Here is a 19,499-nt window from a genome sequence, read left to right as displayed (position 1 = left end):
TGCATTGTGTTTGAGTTCACCGCAAAGGTGCCAATATCCTATAGCATGTATATATTGAGTAGGACTAGGTTCTACACAAATCTGCAGCAATTCAGTGTACAATTTCAAGGCCACTGAGTGTAATTGCATGTTTTAAAGATAAACATATTTGACAAGAATCCATCTCACTGAGTGAAACTATCAGAATAAAAGGACTCCCCATCCAAGTTTAGTTTTTAGTCTATAATTTTAAAAACTGGGCCTGCATCTAGAGAACCGTTCGGTCTCTTCTTCAGGTGGTCGCTGTCCAGCCAGTTCTGAACTTATTATAGTGGTTGTCTCTCTCTCCGTCGTTGTTCTCCTCCCTGCTCTTGTCAATGCGTTGGTCTTCTGGCAGGAGTGACGGAGACAACGGTGGTGAAGAGGGAGGTCGGTCAACCCCATGAAGAAGCGAAGGAACTATTCTCGAAACATAAAGCCAGTTTTTCATAAAATTGAAAGCTAAAAACCAAACTTGTATGAAGAGCCTTTCTACTCCTATAATGGGATGCTTTTCACTCTCTTGCTAAGGATGACAGCACAAACTTATCTTTTGGTCATTGGTAGCCCTTTAACCTAGTTTGAGCGTTGTTGAGTCTTGAGCATTTCTGTCACTTTTTTACTGCAACCCTATAGACCAGAACACTGCAAGTTCAGTATGTGCTGCCATAATTAGGCAGCGCATCGCGCTGTCTGTCGCAAGCATGAGAAGCAACATCTTGAACTGCCATGCTAGCAGACGCTTCGCAAATCAAACGCAAAGCTTTCCACCTCAAGTGGGGCCGTAAGCATGTTGTGCACTTTTCTTCTCCTAGAAGTTTGTGCTTTTTTTATGCGAAACCTCGCAAAGACCTTCCTGGACAGTTCAGAATGTCTACAGCACGTGCATTGCAGACTGCGGAAGCAACATTCATCAGGTACATGTTATTGAGATGAAAACAAAGCCAAACATTGAAAAGCGTGCCTTTTATCTCAGTCGAACTGCAACATACCTTGACTATTGAGTAAAACTGGCGCTTTCAGCCAGTGTCACCATAGGACTGTAATCCGGCTCCAACTTGCGCTTATGCATCACATGTGAATTTACCAGTCAAGCTTGGCATTCGAAGCACACGCATAGTTCCAAAGTGCTAGCCAGGACAAGATTTTATAGGGCTATGGCAACGCCGGCCACTTGCTCTGTTCGTGCCCATAACGCATTTGCTCTGGACGTGACACACTTGCTCTGGTCGTGCCGGGGCTTAGAGCCTTGGCACAACCAGAGCAAGTGTGTCAAGTGTGTCATTTGCCCCAGTGCCAGGGCAAATGTGCCTTCGCTATCAAGGAATAACTGGTCACTGTCCTGGTCCCGCTTCGGACTTACAAAGGTGGACAAGACCTTTTCTCTATTTCTTGTTAAACTTTATGAATGAGTGCAACTTGTTTGCTTATGTCTCATGAGCGTCTGTTTTTATCTATGCTTGTTATGCCGAAGGGCAGTCTTTCAAAAGAAAATAATGTGTCAAATATACACCAAGATATTTATATTCTTACACTTGAGATAAAGCAACATTTCCTAAAGTGTACTGAAAGAATGTATATTCTTCTCCTTTGTAAATGACATAAAAACAGTCTTATTTAGATTTGAAGTCGTATTCCACTTACGGCACCAGTGACTGATGAGTTTCAGATCATTTTGCAAAACGCAACAATCATCTGCACTAGTAATAGGCCTATACAAAACACAGTCATCACTGCACCTACTTAGATCGGCTGCTAGTCTGTTTATGTGTTCATTCCAGAAACGGTGTTCCTGGACCACACGCACGAGAATTTTTGTACCTTTACTTGTTCTAAAGACTGAGTCTCAAAGGAGACAGTTAAGGCTTATATCTCGTGGCTTATTGATAGACGCAAACAACACTGATTTAGTTTTACTAACAATTAGCCGCAACTTGTTTAGTTTAAGCCAGCAAGACAGCTTACTTATATATGTGTTTACAGTGCTTTCAAGTTCAGAAATTGAGTAACCAGCAAAAAAAAAATATTGGTGTCATCAGCATACATGATTAATTAGAAGAAGCCAGAATATCACACAAGTCATTGACATAAACTATAAACAAGAGAGGGCCAAGTATCGATCTTTGTGGCACACCTTTGTTAACCTTGGCACGCCGAGATATCTCTTGATTGATATAAACATACTGTTAGTGGTCTGTTAAGTAGTTTCGTAGTAACCTACCGTACTTTCTCGCGTTATGAACACTTTTTTTTTTCTCGAAAAATTGGAGCAAAGTTGGGGTGTGCTTATTACGCAGGGTAAATTTTATGAGAATTTTTTTGGGAGAAGAAAAGAATGGGGTAATGTAGGGGGGGGGGGGGGCAAAAAAAAAAAGTCGGGTCACTTAGCCTTTTGCAATTTACATACCCGTACGCTGTTTGGAAACAGCTTCTTTGTTGCACTTTACTCATTTTTGGTGGTTGATGGCGCTACCTTTTGCAAGTTGTCCCTGGGCCGCCCACGTAAGCCATAAAAACACTTTGCAACTATATATCTCGCAATCCTTTAACAACGACAGTGGTATCTGCTTGTGATCTTGAGGGGCGCCTAAAAGCGTGCACTCATTGGGTAACGGGGAATGAAGGGACAGTTAGAGTGAAGAAAAAAGAAAGTAGGCTAAAAAAGAAGAGGGGAAGGGGGTTCGCAGGAAGCGACCTATGTTGGTTGGCACGGGCAATTTGGTGACCATCGTGCTTATCAGCTATGATGTCTCTACACTCGCAACACTCGTGAACCCCAACCCTGCTGTGGTGCACAGATAAGATGGGGGACATGCGGCGCACAGAAAGAAAGAAAAGCAATAGGCACGCCGCAATGGGCGAAGGGGGTGGGGAGCGAACCGAGGTGGTTTAGGAGGGTTGGCGGCAAAGTAATAAAAAATTTGCACAACCCACGTACAGTGGGAATCGATGATATGCGAAGCACGAATGAGAAATGTTGATATGTCAGTTTGAAATCAGCCCAACGTTACGAGGTGGAGGTAAATGATGCCGTACATGACTTCTGTGTCATGATTATCATGTTTGGATGTGTCGCTTACATTCCTCATCTATTCACGTCATCTGATACCAAGTTTAGTAAATGTGAAGCTAGCGAAACGGCCGCGAGCACGCTATGAGCGTGGTATGTTATCATGTTCTTACATAACACGCGTGTCAGGATTATCATGTTTGCACCAGTCATATATTTCGTCTTCTATTGATGTCACGTAACAACCAAATGGTATATGTGGAGCTAGCAAAACGGCTGAGAGTGCATTATGAAGAGCCCAATATACTCCAATGTAGCGTTGACGTGCGCCCACGCTAAGCGAAGCTATGTTAGCAAAACGCGAGCACTTTATAGTCTGACGCCAGGTGCAACCAGCGTCTGTCAGCGTGGACCGAAAGCAACTGGCGCGAAAGGCAATATGGTGTATTTCTCGCCAATGCGTTACCAAGACAACACTGCGTCTCCCTCTTTTTGTGACGGAGGGATGCCGGATGCACTGTAACGTGGATGCATCAAAACAATGCAGCACGGCGTGCGCCTGCGAGTCTATGGCAGGACCGGTGCCTGGCGTGGCAACGCCGGCGTGTCACATCAAAATGTTTTGGCGCCTTGACTGTGGCATGTAGTAATGTTCTCACAAGACACGCATCTCATGATTATCATGTTTGCACCAGTCACATACCTTCGTCATTCATGGACGTCACATAATACTAAATTCGGCATATGTGAAGCTAGCGACACTGCTATGAGCGCATCATCAGTGTGGCATGCAGTCGTGTTGTTACATGACATGCATCTCATGTTTATCAAGTTTGCACCAGTATCATACCTTCGTCATTCATTCACGTTCCATAATACCAAATTCGGTAATGGTTCAGTCAAGTGGCTGTCACTGTTTTGGCATCGCCACCGTTTTTTTTACCAAAGCGCTAGTCTTTATTAAGCCTCTGTTTTGATAACAGCGCACGAAATGGTAGATCCACCAATGGTATTTGCTGCGCCATATGCGGTCGTCTGTGCATCTTGCAGTCGGTCATGGGTTAGTTGGCTTTTCTAGTGGGTGGCTGCTTCAACGGCTCAAGTTACCCATTTCTCTGTTTGGCAACATGGCTTCTGCTTCTGCAGCGTTGCAGTTTTGGGGATTCTTGGTGTTCTTAAGACCACGCTTAGCAAGACCGCGCTTCATGGAACTGCGACAGCCCCATCCGGAGCCATTGTAAGAGGACGAGACTTGCACTGTGCAGGCAGGTCTTTGCTCAAAATGACAGGAGACATGTCAGAAACCTTGTTGTCTTATCAAAAAGTGTATTTTCGCAAGGCGGAAATACTCGCACATTCAGTTAGTGAATCATTTAAAGCGTATAGATCTACATCCGTCTGGTCACCAATAAGCATGGTGAAATCCACACACACGTGTGTTTTATGACGTGGTAGAACGTCCAGTAAGATGGAGGCTGGCGCCTTAGTCTCCACCGAACGGCCTGACGATTCCAAGTCCACCAGATGGCCTTCGTTGAGACCTGTGACAGGGCGTTTCCCAAAGCTTGCCGTGAGGGACCCACTGGACACAGGTGCACCATCGGGCTGCTGTTCCTCAGGAGCTCGAATTACGACAGTGGAAATGTCTGTAGAAGGCACTGTGACCCTGTGGTGATAGTGCCCTTGACCTCAATCACGGAGGGATAGCAGGATAGTAGTAGTCGGATTTGAACCCTTGAGATCGTCAATAATACGGAAAGATGGGCTGGTTAGTTTCAGATTGGCCTTGTCCTGGGTTTCATCTTCAGGAGAAGTGGAGTTGCAAAGGCATGAAGCACATGGAATCAAACCGAAAGTAGCTATGAGCTTGGAGCTCCACTCTGCCCATGACTGCTGCTCCAAGCCTTCATACCGATGCCACGCCGCTGCATCTTCCTGAAGATGGTCTACAGCCACGGACCATTTTTGAGGCTCCGTCCAGGCCTCACGCACTGCTATTGCGTTGACAGTCACCACCCAGTCGTCAGTGTCGTTCTCAAAGACATGGCACTCCTGTATTTGGGCGACGATTTGCGACAATGGGATGGCAAGTGAAAATGCAGAGAGGGCCAACGCGAAGCCGCTCGGCTGGTTCGAGAGCTGCATGAGGGCATTCCAGAGCTCTCTGCGTTGCTAGGGTGGGCGCTGGCCTCCAGGTCATGTGAGGCAACTATGTCGAGCATGGCTTCGGTGGCGCTCAATGTCAGCAGGACGGTAGGCAACAGGGCAGAGTGCGACACACTTAAGGCATTGACCATGGAGCAGAGTCGGGCGATGGTATGCCGCAGCTGCACGGCACTGTACAATGAACCGCATGTGGAGATGTGGAGCCGGTGGCAATGCTGGTCAAGGAAGAGCTGATGCTGGGCTCACTGCGACGAGATCATCGTCAAAGGCAGCTTGAACGGCACCCCTTCTGAACAGCTCAGGTGCCGATAAAGTTCTGAGCGAGAGCTTGTCGCCACAGGAAGCGGAAACAGCATCCCCGGGAAGCAGCAGGCTGTGCCCTATCTTCACAGCTCTGGAGCACGCCAAGGACCGCGTCCCTTGCATGCTCAATCGTTGGGAGAATCTTGCGCACCGTTCTATGTGAACGGAAATGTACGCCACATTTCTGGATGGCAGGGGCCTGTGCACTTTTTCAGACGTGGGTGCTAGCAAGGTTCGTGGGAAAGTGTACGTCGTAACCATGGAGGAGGCATTCACGTCGTCCGCGGAGGATTTGTTGGGTAGCCGCAGCTGCGGTCGGATGATGAAGTCCACGACCGAGGAAACGGGGTCTGGGTTCATGGATGGAAAGACCCTATATGCCGAAGACCCGCGCGGTACAGGTGGCTTCAGCTGCACAATTCACTCGTCGAGCTGCGCCATTGTGAGGAATAAACGAGACAGAGACAGCACCCTTGCTTTGGGCCGGCTGTTTTAATCTGAGCCTCTTTTTTCTCCTCCACCTCTCTCAGCTAGCTCCTCGGGCGCTAGAGCGCCCGAGGAGCTAGCTGAGATATATATATATTGTAACGGGGTTTATTTGCAGAGCAGAATGCAGAAGGCGAAGCAGTCAGCAGCGTCCGGCCAAGCGCAGCAAGCACGAGCTTATGCTGATGGCGATGCCCCTGAGGCGCCGAGAAATGCAGCTGAGGCCCCTCTTCTTCACTATAATCGCCCTCCGCAGAAAAAGACGCCATCCTGGTGGATTAGGGAGAAGAAACGACTAATGGGTCATAATATGGCTTGAGGCGAGAGACGTGGACAGTGTCGCGACAGCGGTAGCGTAGGTTTGTGGATGGGATGATGGGCTCCACAATATAGTTGACGAGTGACGTTTGCTCTACAATGCGGTAGGGCCCGATGTATTTGGGAAGAAGTTTTACGGAGCGGCCAGGTGCGGTAGCAGGTGCCCGAAGCCATACCAATGAACCAGGTGGGAAGTTTGGAGCCGAACGGTCCCCAGTCTGGCGGGATCGCTGCTGCCACTGGTCCTCAGTAGAAAAAGAGCGGGCAAGCTGGCGAGCAGCTTGCCCGCTCTTCAGCATGTCGAGCAGCTTCAAACAGAGTTGTACTTTTGGACTCATAAGGTTTATATGGGAGAATAGTGTCTACTGTATTTGAAGGTTCTTGTCCGTACACAAGATAGTATGGTGAAAACCCAGTAGTAGCTTGTACGGCAGTATTATACGCGTAGGTGACCAACGGGAGAACTTGGTCCCAATTTGAATGATCAGAGGCGACGTACATCGACAGCATATTGCCAAGAGTACGGTTGAAGTGCTCCGTCATGCCATTCGTTTGAGGGTGGTAAGCTGTACTTGTGCGGTGCACGATTCGGCATTCGTTGAGTAATGCCTTCAAGGCGTCAGAAAGGAAGGCACGGCCTCTGTCACTTAAAAGCTCGCAAAGGGCACCATGACGCAGAATGAAACGTTGCAACAGAAACGTTCCAACGTTACGGGCTGTGGCAGTCGGCAGCGCGGCTGTTTTGGCATAGCGTGTCAGATGGTCTATCGCAACAATAATCCAGCGATTACCAGCTAGAGTTGATGGTAGTGGTCCGTAAATGTCAATGTCAACGCGATCAAAGGGTCGACTAGGACAAGGAAGAGGTTGTGACGGGTAGACTTGCCCGGGAGGTAACTTTTGTCGTTGGCACTGAGCACGCGAGCGAATGAATTTCCGCACATAGTTATACATGCCACGCCAATGAAATGTGAGTCCACGCCAATAAAATCTGAGTCGAAGCCTAGCGTATGTCTTGAAGAGGCTTGCGTGGGCGCACTGTGGGTGTGCGTGAAAAGCTTCGCAGATAGCAGCTCTAAGATGGCGGGGTATCACTAGGAGACACTTTCGACCATCAGAAAGGTAGTTGCGTCGATAACGAAGATCATCCCTTAGGAAAAAGTTGCTAGCCTGACGGCGGAGAGCGCGACACGGCGAAGAAGTGAGAGGATCAGAAAGAATGCTTATGAGGCCACTGATCCAGGGATCCTTTCGTTGTTCCACGGTCATGTTGCACAAGGCGGATAACTCAAGTGCAGGCTCGAGGGAAGAGAGGCAAACACCTTCATCCGATATGGGTGAGCGAGAAAGGGCGTCGGCGTCTGTGTGCTTACGACCGGATTTGTGAATAATGCGGATGTCGGATTCCTGAAGTTTGAGCGCCCAGCGAGCAAGTCGTCCGAAAGGGTCTTTAAGTGTGGATAGCCAACAAACGGCGTGGTGGTGGTGGTCAGTGACGACGTCGAATGCGTGACCATACAGGTAGGGGCGAAATTTTCCAAGGGCCCAAATAATAGCTAAACACTCTTTCTCGGTCACGAAGTAGTTTGCCTCGGTTTTCGTCAAAGTTCGGCTTGCGTAGGCGACGACATATTCATCAAACCCTGCCTTTCGTTGCGCGAGCACAGCGCCAAGTCCAACACCGCTGGCATCAGTATGAATCTCCGTGGGAGCGGTAGGATCGTAGTGGGGGAGGATGGGTGGTGAAGTTGGCATAAGCTCGCAGCAAGTGCGAGCTTATGCTGATGGCGATGCCCCTGAGGCGCCGAGAAATGCCGCTGAGGCCCCTCTTCTTCACTACAATATGTATATATATATATGTATATATATATATATTTTAAGTAGAAAGTGTCCTTGGATTCAGTGGAAGCAATATTGCGAAGTAGAAGACATGTTGAACGAAAACTTTATATTTTCTTACATTTCAGCCGAAGACTGGCCTTCCTCAGGGAAAACACAATACAAAAATGCTTTCTTCGTAATTAGACACAGCATACAAGGGGCCCCTAACACCTGTACCATCACTATTATACACTATCTACTGCAGTTTGGCAAACGGTAAAAAGAGCCTGTTACTGCAAGGTTATGGAAATACATGAATGGTGCTTTCATGAAGTAGATCACATCAATAGCAGTTTGACAACCATGACTAAATCATTGTCGCAAACATATATAGAAAGTCACACATAAAAAAGAATGGAAATGCATGAATGGTGCTTCTATGAAGTACATCACATGGATAGCATTTTGACAAATCATATCATTCTTGCAAACAAATATAGAAAATCGCACAAAAAAATTATACAGTTACAGTTAAATCTGCTTACAATGAACCTCCATATAACAAATCCTTTGATATAACAAAGTTTTTCTATTCCCGTCATTGCTCCATAAAGGAACATGTATTTGGGACCTCTATGTATCAAAGTAACAGTCGGAGACAACCTTGACATAACGAATTTTCTCCACAGACAATTCAGGAATTTCGCTCAGCGTTTCGGTATGAGCATGCATCTTGTACAGCTGCCCCGCCGCTGAAGAAGCGCGAAGCAGCGGTGGCCCGCATGGCGCATCAGGCGAGAGCGAGCGCTCATTATTCGGCACGGGTGAGCGCGAGGCGAGGAGGCGGGCCTGCACCCCACGAGCCGGCATCGTCGCCCTTTTCTCCGCCGTAGGCTAATTCGTGTGGCGCATTTCCCCCCCCCCCTCCAAAAAAAAAAAAAGAAAACTACTTTTGCGTGTTGGCAGTGCCTCGCTTTTAGTTAGCGTCACGTAGGTGGGGCCACGCTGCATATATAGGGCACTTTAGGGAATAGTTTTCCGTGGTGTCTGTGTCCGTGTCAATCGCTCTTCATTTTCTACGACATGAGCGCGTGCCTAGTTTTACTGCGCGCGCATAGTGTGGCCCCCGATGACGTTCAGCTTTGCTTTTTTCTGAAGAACCAGCTGAGACTGTAAGATGTTTGTACACGCGGTTATCTCCCTCGGTGGGGAGAATCGCGCGCCTTCGACTTTGACCGAAACGATTGCATTTCGTTGCAGGGCGCTAAAGAAAACTTCGCTCGCTTGACAGGCGCCATTTGCGAAAAAAAGTGCGTTTTTCAAGCAAACGGAAACAACTGGGGTACTTGTTAGTTCGCACTCATATCTGTATCTGTGATTACTTTTCGTGCCTCGTTTTGTTAAAACCGTGTTAAGTACGTGTCGAGCAGTGAACGTTGTTAGTTCCCCCTTGTCTTGTGTATGTTGTTTTCGTGTGCCATTTGTGCGTGAGCAGCGCAATGCACGTTTGATCTGCTTGCCATTTTCAGTGTTACATTCCAAGTTGTTGCTGTCGCATTCATTACTTCGCCCTTGCGGCAAAACTGTGACTTCTTTCTTGATTTCGGACACCTGTGTCGTCGGCACCAAGGGGATGTCAGATTAGGCACTGATGGAAACTCACCAAGACCACGGGGACAAGGGATCTTCGGACGTTGGCTCGTCACGCGCTTACGTCTTGCTCCGCACCGCGAGTTCATCAGGCTGGCAGCCTTCATGATTAGCCGATTAGTTCTGGCAACATGACCGCGCATTGAATGCAATGCAATGAATGCTATAGCAAAAATATGTAATGTTATAAGAAGTAAGGCTGGTAGCCAAATCTCGGATCCTATATCGTGGAACTGCTACAAAACGCTGGTGTTAGCAAATACGGCCGCTCTAGGGAAAAGTACTCTTTTCACACAGTCCCTTCACGTTGAAACCGCACTGGAACTCGCCGAGATAGCAAACGTGCCAGCGATCATTACCTCCATTAACATCCAAGTTCATTATTGCTACTCAAGCGAACCCTTTCCCCCCTCCTTTCCGCGTTACATGCTCGTTCAAGACAGGTGGCTTTTTTTCCGTTGTAGCAATTGACGACAGTTCTAACACGCGAGAGATGTTATCTTATGCACTTTCCAGGCGATAGTAATGGGCCGACTCATTTTATTTCTGCTTCAGCACGGCTCGCGTGCTTTTACCCGCTCATGAAAGTTACGATGCGCGGGGGCATGTTATCAATGTGGACTTGTTGCGAAACATGGCGGTGACGGGTAAATCCCGCCGATAGTGTTCATATAATTGCTAGCGCAATAGTAAAGCAGTACAGTCATTTCTTAAAAAAAAATGTATTCTCATTTATGCCTTGCAGTTGTGATGTAGTGCACTGGCATCCTGCCAGCACGGCAAAAGCACCGGGATTTTTTTATTTTCCAATGTCAAATGTTAGACACTTGTCACTCTCCTCTATGTTTGTGCAAAAAAACATGGTCAAACTTGGCCTGCTGTTTTAGGCCACCCCTGGACATATTTTTCTTTCTGAATAGGAACACCTCAAAGAATAGCCCTGTTTCATCGCCATTGTACACTTTTGAAATCTGCAACACTACTAAGGCCTGCCAGTGATGTGGTACAAATGCGAAATTTAATGGCAAATATTTTTCATTACGTTTCACATCCTCTGTTTGGTGTAGAACTTTTGAATATTGTAGGTACTATGTGTAACCCTGTCGATTTGTTGCAGAACCAACCAACACTGGGGCGGCTGGCAGCCCTGCGGGGACTTTGCATGGCGCTGGGGGGGGCCAACAACATGTTGATAATGGGAATCGAGGTAAGTGGCTATGCAGTGAAGCTCCAAATGCGAGTGAAGTGCTTTGGCATAGTGAATCATGGGAAGAAACAAGAACTAAAAATGATTAAAGGGTCTTGTTTTTATCATGCAAAATAGAATCTTGTCTTATAGCTCTTGACTGGGACAGTTAAAAAAAAAACGTGAGAGTGGAAATATGTGAGAGCCATAAAATGTAAAGAGATATTCAAACATAAAAGTAGGTGTCTGCGAATATTTGAATTTTGAATTCAAATTGAATGTTACTTAATCAAATAATTTCATTCAGCTTCTCGACTTTGTTGCTTCTGTATTCAAAATGAATATATTTGAACTTTGATACAGAGAATATCAATACAATGACATTCTCAATATAGTGAAGTATTTGAATTTTCACTACCGGTCGTTCATTGAGCACCATGTCTTTTTTTTCCTCATATAACAATTTTTACTGCCAGCACAAAGGAAACATAGGCAATTAATGGAAAATAATAATGAAGGCACCCGTGGTGATATAGTTGACCTGCATGAGATTTTTGTAACCACGCTTTTTAAACCGCATGTTGCATGATGAGAAGAGGTTTCCGAAATAGTGCAATGTGTTTTTTTGGCAGTGGCGGCTGAGAAAAGACACATTTTACTGCTGCCTTCAGAGTAGAGAAGGGGATTAGCATGCAACTGGTGCATGGCACATAATATTTCGCACTGTCCATGCATGGGCAGTGCGTTGATGCCACTTTGGCACTCCTGTTGTCGCCATCTGTAGAACCCATATATCACAGTACAGTAGACTCCCATTATAACAAACTCTAAGAGGCCTGGAAAGTTTGTTTTATGTATAAAGAGTTAGGGTTATCAGAAGTGCCCCCAAAAAATAGGACATATGCTAACATGCCAAGTGCATTCAAATGTGTTACTTGAAAACACCGAATAAAGTGAATTTACATTGGGGAAAAATTATAAGAAAAGGCATGCTTGATTAGTTCATTTTGATAAAAATATGTCATAAACCTAACAAGCACTCCATGGTATGGGCTCAAAATACAAATGCCCATGGATTTATTGCTACCAGATATTGAAGGGGTGGTGCCACCATAATTATGGCTTGCATGTTTTTGCTAAAAGCCTTTCCTATAGCTCAAGAAGCCTGCCACATGCATGACTCGTGTATTCTGGCTAGATAATTGAATATCACCTCATTTATGTGGACATGTTTCAGTTTCTGAGAGCCGAGTTGGGCAGTGATATAGAAGCAGTGTAGGTGGTTTGGTCACGTAACCACCCAAAGCTGTGACGCACATCGTGCTGAGTATTGTCTGTTCTTGCACACACGTGCCACACAAGTACTTGCAAAATAAATGCACCGACAAGCACTTCGAAAACAAATGCCCCGACAAGCACCTGCGAAACAGACGCACTGCTAGCTGCAGCAGCCGTGATGCTTTGCTGATATGTACATGGCAGAGGTCTGAAGGTCATTCATCTCATTACAAATATGGTGTGACATCACTACAACTTTCGTTGCCTTTCCTATAAATGATTTTCTGCAGCTGGTTTGGTCATTCAGGACTATATTGACACCACAACACCGCGACCGTCTCCCTACCCTGGCCATCTTTCTGCTGTGGCCTTCTGCTGCACTGCACCACATATGCGTTTTGTCGCCTGCTTGGCATCCCCATAGCATATGCGGCGCGAAGCAGACACTCTAGGGACGCTAAGCGAAGCAGATGAACACACTGGTAAGTAAAAGGGAAGCAGACGAACATGCAGGAAAAGTCAACATAGTGGCATTTATGGGTGCAGTTTTCTTCCGCCTCGATATTAACATGTCGTCGTCCAGAGCTGTGTGACTTGTGAATTCACAGCACATGCATTAATTTATTTATGTTTACATTCTGAACCTTCGAGAGCAATGTATTCGTTAATATTTTGCAGTGTTTTCAAGATTCATTTACAAGTTCGCAGATACTAGGCTTAGTAAGCATGGCTAAATAAACACAGCAAATTTCTCTAATAAATACAGAACATACCTAATGCTGTGTCCCCAAGATGAGATGACACGAAGCGGTAGCTGATTTCATCACTTATTTGTTGCTGTGACGACAGCGGGCAAGTAGCAGCACGAGTTTGGATCAGAGCGAGTGGTTACGTCTGCATGGGTGCTGTCATGTTGGCTTCTAAAAATGATAGACGTGCGGCCACGGCTGTTTCGCTGGCCCATTGCGTTGGCTGGGGCACGGCCGGGCTAGACCGCACCTGCGGGCTATCTTCTTGCAACCTTCGCATTGAGTGTCATACATGCCTCTCGTCACTGCTTTGAGAGGGGTGCTGCGACCCTGATCCTCCTCCACCGCTCCGTGCAGCATGCCCAATGCCAGCACATGAGTTCGGGCGCGCTTCTTCATTCACCGCGCGTTCAAAAACAAGTTGCTTATTAATGAAGATTCAGAAATGGTTTGTTTTGATTTCTTATTTGAGCAATGTGCATCAAGCTTGAGTTTATCGAAAAACGTATAAATGCAAGAGCAGGGACACGTAATCAACTACATGAAGACTGACCGATTTCTCGGAGTCATAGTTGATTGCGACCTCTCGTGGAGCTCTCACATCGTCTAAGTGAAAACGACACTCATCATGATCACCCGTATACTGAGATTTCTTGCTGGAAAAATGTGGGATACATCGGTACGAGCGATGCTTCAACTCAGCGCTGTTCTGTTCCTTGGTTTTTTCCACTATAGCTTATTCCTGCGTTGCAGGATCTAAAGAAAAACATTCTCGTCCTCCAGTCGATTCAAGCCCAAGCACTGCGAATATGCCTTGGCTTTCCGCGATGCACATCTACAGTAGCGACAGTCGTCATCGCTCGTGATTATCCAGTCAACACATACATCCGCATTGACGCTTTCAGGACTTGAGACATTTCGCTCGTGTTCCATTGCATCATCTCGCCTCACTTCGAACTTCTATGTCCCACTCAGCGTTCAGTGCAACTGTAGCTCAGCAGTGCACCGTGCTTTTATTGAATTTCGCGTATGCAGCACAGTCACCATTAATACTGTGGTGCCAACACCCACTCAAAGACCTTCTTACCATTCTTGGCATCCAAAATACGAAACAGTCGTCGCATCTAGCCTTGAAACAGGCCACATTACTGTTCCTGCATGATAAACAACAACAAACTCCTTCACATTTACACAGATGGCTTTGTTTCTTTAGTAAGCTCAGCAGGAGCATTGGTTATTGCTGCAAAGTACATCACAAATTAATTTATGACATCGCATTTGACATTATCGACAGCTGCAAAACTCACCGCCATACGTGCAGCTCTGGAGTTTATAGTTGAATAACCTTCGAAAACTTGGTTCATGTTCTTGAATTCGATGGTACCGTATTTACACGATTGTAAGACGACCCTTTTTTTCAAATTTGACAATCCAATGTTGGGGGGTCGTCTTAGAATCGAAACCCATGTATTGTCATCTCGAATAGTTTCCCGCTCAACCCAAAGTGCATAGTTTTCCGCGTGCTTATACAAAAGCTTTTCTTTTTTTAGCATCTACTGCGCGCATTACGAGTGCCTTTATGACGAGCGCACGGCTCTTGAGGGAGCACCGGTAATCGATGGAAAAGCCGCCGTAGGGGGGTATTGATAGTTGACGGAAGAGCTCCTCTTTGTGATACAATTTTCTAAGCGGGCGCGTCGCCGCGTGCTCCTGTCGCTTGTGTCCACGACCGGCTCTCTCGAGTCACTTCTGTCTGACATGAGTGCCGTGACATGAGGACGAAAGTTCGGTATCGGTGAATGTGTGGTGCGGAAGTGGGGGCTTCAGCGCGAGGAAATTTTCTCGTGCGACTCCAAGCGCCGTGGCTTTCGCGGGCTGAAGCCTGGCCGCTTTCCGGAACTAGAGGCGAAGCTTGCGGCCTACGTGAGTTTTTTTTTTTTTTTTTTTTTTTTTTGAGATGCGATTTTGGGGGGGGTCGTCTTACATTCGAGTCGTCTTACAATCGTGTAAATACGGTAGCTTTTCAATGTCTCGTGTCATCGTTTTTCCATGAACCTAATGAACACTTAGTAGCTTATATAAAGATTTTTCACCACCAAGCAATCGAGAAACAACACAGCATAGCGTATCAGTGGATACTAAGTCATCGCGGTATATTGGCAACGACCGCGCAGATGAGGCCGCTTAGTCTGCACATGATGGTACACAATGCACAGCCATCCCATTCTCGAGAACCGACGCAGCTACAAGACTTCGTTCGCTTGCACATGACCTTACACTGATACAGTGGAACTCGACGGAATTCACAAATGCTTGCTTGCATAACTTTGATCTGGATCTCAAGCTTCGTAATCCCTAAGGAATATCTCGAGCTGAGGAGACTCTTCTGGGCTGCCTGTGGCTTAGCGTGGCCTTCACGAACGCATACTCTTTTCTTATTGGAATGGCCAGCTCCTCTACATGCATTTACTGCAGCTGCAAAGAAACAGTTGCCCATCTTCTGTGTATGTGTATTCATTTCAATGTTCCAAGACAAGAACTTACCGAAGCTCTAGATAGAATAGATGATCAGCCTTTGTAGGTACAAAGGATTCTGGGTCATTGACTGAGTCCATCCTCAGCCCAGAAGGTTTTGAAAGCTTGAAAGACAAGACGGAAGGCTTGAAAAGGTAGAAGGCTTGAAAGACAACTGGCTTTATAGACAGATTTTAGTGTCGTATTCTCTTTGATTTTGCTTTCCATTTTTTGCTATTTTTTGGCTTTTCTCTCTCTCTCTTTGTGACATCTCTATTATATAATCTTTTATTTCCTTCACCCCTTTCCCTAGCACAGGGTAGCCAGCCGGTCTAAGAACTGGCTAACCTTCCTGTCCTTCAGCTTATTTCTTTCCTCCTCCTCCTCCTCATTGGGGCCTGGTTGAAAGTTATGGCCCAACATGGCCAGGGGTGATTCAGTTCTAGAGGTACAAGAAAAAAGCCAATTTGAAAACCTGAACTTCCTTGCAATATTTGGCGACACACCAATCAGTGTTACATTACACAGGTCTATAAGCACAGAAATGTGGCAGCTTGGGCTAATTGGTATGGCATGATGATATTTATAGCGCGAGAACAAAACGACGACACAGAAACAAGAAGACAACGAAAGACACGAGCCCTAACTTTCAACTGAGTTTATTGGGCAGAGCACGAAAATATATAGAGGAGACAGTAACCATGTGATAAAAACCATAGGGCACAAAGAGCAGAACATGGCTGAGAGAAAAACAAAAATAAAAAAAACAAAAGCACAGAAAAACGGCAGAGAAAAATCTATAAGAAAACAAAACAGAAAAGTAAAAATAATACAACTGCTTGCGCGCACCGAAACCTTCGAGGAAGCTGAGTTCCTTCTCGGACAGAGCCACGGAGGGCTCGCTAATACAAGGCACCTAGTATTCACGTGCCATCTGCGCGGCCTCGACGATAACTCGGGTGCGCTTATCTCTGTGCTTCAGATAAGGAGGGTGGTTTCGCCGTTCTTCCTAATTGCTTGTACTTAGAAAAGGCGGTCACAGCTATTGACTCTGTTTTCAAATGTTGTACCAACATTAGTCTAGATAGAGTAAAAACGCAGGCCAAGGAAATGTGTCGTAAACTAGAGTTAAAACAGTTAGCAGAGCATATTAGCAAAAGTGACAAAAATGGGCTTAGCATGTTTTTATCTGCCAAAACACATAAGGTTGACGTGCCCTTCCGTGTCATTGTGACAAAGTGGTACGTGGCAAAAGCAACTTGGCTTGTTTATTCAGACCCATCTAAGGTGTCTATAAAGATTGATGACCCATTTTTTATGAAAAACTCGCAGGCTCTGATATAATTTTTCAAACAGTCAAATCAATCTAATCTTTTCAGTTTTTCAATTGACATAAAGGACGTATACTACTCTCTGCCTCACAATGAGGTATTAGAGTGTATAAGGGATAACATAGAAATTTTCGGGGAATTGAAATTCTAATTAAAAACTGGCATCAGTGCGCCAGATTTTCTTTACCTGGTTTTACCGTACCTTACCTCCACTTTCGTTCTATGTGTAGGGAACTATGCGAACGACGATGAAGCAGCAAGAAACGGGAAGCCACAGCGTTGGTGCACACACGCGACCCGAGCTTGCGCTTGCTTTGTGTTTACGGCCTGTTGACGTTCCTCGCTCTTCTGGCGTTCCTTGGCCTTCCAGTAGGTCTATGCATAAATAAATTACGTGACATCTGGTGGAGGTGCTGGGTACTCCCGTACAAACCTGGAACTTCGCTCCCGTATGCTTCCCCCTTTATGTGACACGAACATGGCCACCTAGACGCCTCTCCAGGTGGGACCTTCGACCGTCCACGTCACTTGCGGCGCCGTGTATCCTGAACGAGACCCACCTATCTTCATGGGCTCCACTGAGTCGGACGTCGAAGATTGGTTGGCGAGGTACGACAAAGTCGGTGCAAGTAACAAATGGGACGAGTCAAGTAAGCTGGGCTACGTCACGTTCTACCTTGCGGACACTGCGCAACTGTGGTTTAACAACCACGCAGCTGACATTCCTACGTGGTCTGCATTCAAGACTGCTATTACGGACGTCTTTGGACGACCTGCGGCACGCAAGCTTCAAGCCGAGCACCGTTTACGTCACCGTGCGCAGCAACCAGGCGAGACCTACACGGGCTACATTGAAGATGTGTTGCATTTATGCAACCGCGTCAACTCTACCATGCCCGAGGAAGAAAAATTCAGGCACATTTTGAAAGCAATTGACAACGGCGCCTTTCAGATGTTGCTCGCGAGAAATCCCCCCACAATTGCTGTGCTTGTTTCTCTCTGTCAGAGCTTCGATGAATTGCGTAAGCAGCGCGCAATTTCTCGTCAAGCCCTCACGACGCCAGACATGCTCGCAAGCTTGCACCTAGCTGCTTATCCTACCGATCAGCAGCCGCTGCTTTCGACAATCAAGGACTTTGTCCGCGAAGAGGTAGCGTGCCAGCTGTCACTGCTGCAACGGACACATGAGTCCGCGCAAGCTTTGGCATCGGACCTCCAACACGCCATTCGAACCCAAGTTGCTGAGGCCCTTCCACCGATGCACCAGCAACCACCTGTCACTACGCCTCTCACGTACGCTGCCGTCGCTGCTCGGCCTACGCAACAGCGTATGCCGTATGCTCAACCTGCCACGCCGCCCTATGTCGTGCCTACAACCCCAATTGCTACACCGTATCCCTACGCGAGATCTCCAGCTTCATTTTACCATCGCGCAGATGCTTAGAGGACGCCGGATAATAGGCCCATCTGTTTCGTTCGTGGTATCGCTGGACACGTCCCCGCCACTGTCGCCGAGATCCCCCTCCAGTTGACATCGTGGGCAGGCCAATTGCGTCGTCTAGGACACCATCAAGGTACACCACTGATGGTCATTGACCCTACGCAAACCATTGGTCACCATCGCCCCGACGACGCTCCCTGTCACCTATTTGTCGCCGACCTGCTACGGAAGAGGGAAACTGATCGCTGCAGCTTCGGAGGCAACAGCTGCATACCATTCGAACTGGTTAAGGCCTCCATCTTTCTCGCCGCAAAACGTTATCGACGTCAATGTTCAGGGGACCACCGCACAAGCGCTTATCGACACAGGAGCCGCCGTTTCCATAATCTGTGAGACCTTATGCCGCAAGTTGAAAAATGTGACGACGCCTCTTTCGGGCCTGATGCTCCGCACGGCCAACTCGCAGTGCATAGAACCTACAGCTGTGTGCACTGCACGTGTCATTATCCAAGGTGAACTTTATGCCATTGAATTTTTTGTGCTGGCATCATGCTCCCACGAAGTCATTCTTGGATGGGACTTTCTTTCGCGTCATCGGGCCATCATAGATTGCTCACGTGTAGAAGTTGCCCTTACACCGCTGCCAACCTTTTGCTTGGTAGATTCTCTTTCTGAAGCTTACAAACTTGTCGTTGTTGCAGACACGGAAATAGCACCGAGAACGTCCACCCTTGTAGCCCTGACCTGTACGGCCGCTCCTGCCGGAACTGTTTTGTTCACTCCGTCTGACGTATTTACCCGCCGCCGTAGCCTACACCTGTCCTTTGCCATACTCACCGTGGAATTCGGTGCTACCACCATGCTCGTTGCGAACTCGCTATCGTCGCCAGTTACCTTACTTCGCGGAGAATGTTTGGGTAACATACAAGACGTTGACCTCTTGCGCCCTCTGGAGTTTGCCGGACACCCACCTCACCTCCAGCTCAATGCTATAACGCCACCTGTGGCCACACTGCCCGCGCCAGACTCATTCCAGCCCTCTGTTACCGCTGAGCTATTGCCGACACAAAGACGCGAACTCTTGTCCCTTCTTCGAGAGTTCCATTCTGCATTCGATTGCGCTGAACCATCTTTGGGCTGCACAGCGAACATCATGCACCACATTGACACCGGTACTCATGCTCCCTTACGCCAACGACCATATGGAGTTTCAGCGAAAGAGCGCCGT

General features: G+C 47.0%; 1 protein-coding gene across 4 annotated transcripts in view; it reads left to right on the top strand.

Annotated features, from left to right (window-relative positions):
- The window catches only part of LOC119168526 (focadhesin), a 677,649-nt gene that overhangs the window by 463,443 nt on the left and 194,707 nt on the right, over positions 1-19,499 (top strand). For all 4 annotated transcript variants that reach the window (XM_075890929.1, XM_037419929.2, XM_075890931.1 and 1 more), the window contains one exon: positions 10,890-10,979. In XM_075890929.1, coding sequence (XP_075747044.1) covers positions 10,890-10,979 — 90 coding nt within the window. The remainder of the gene's footprint in view (positions 1-10,889; positions 10,980-19,499) is intronic.

This window comes from Rhipicephalus microplus, chromosome 3 (genome assembly GCF_043290135.1).
Source record: "Rhipicephalus microplus isolate Deutch F79 chromosome 3, USDA_Rmic, whole genome shotgun sequence".
Lineage (NCBI taxonomy): Eukaryota > Metazoa > Arthropoda > Arachnida > Ixodida > Ixodidae > Rhipicephalus > Rhipicephalus microplus.
The sequence above is the reverse complement of the archived record's forward strand: the minus strand, read 5'-3'. Positions and strand labels throughout refer to the sequence as shown.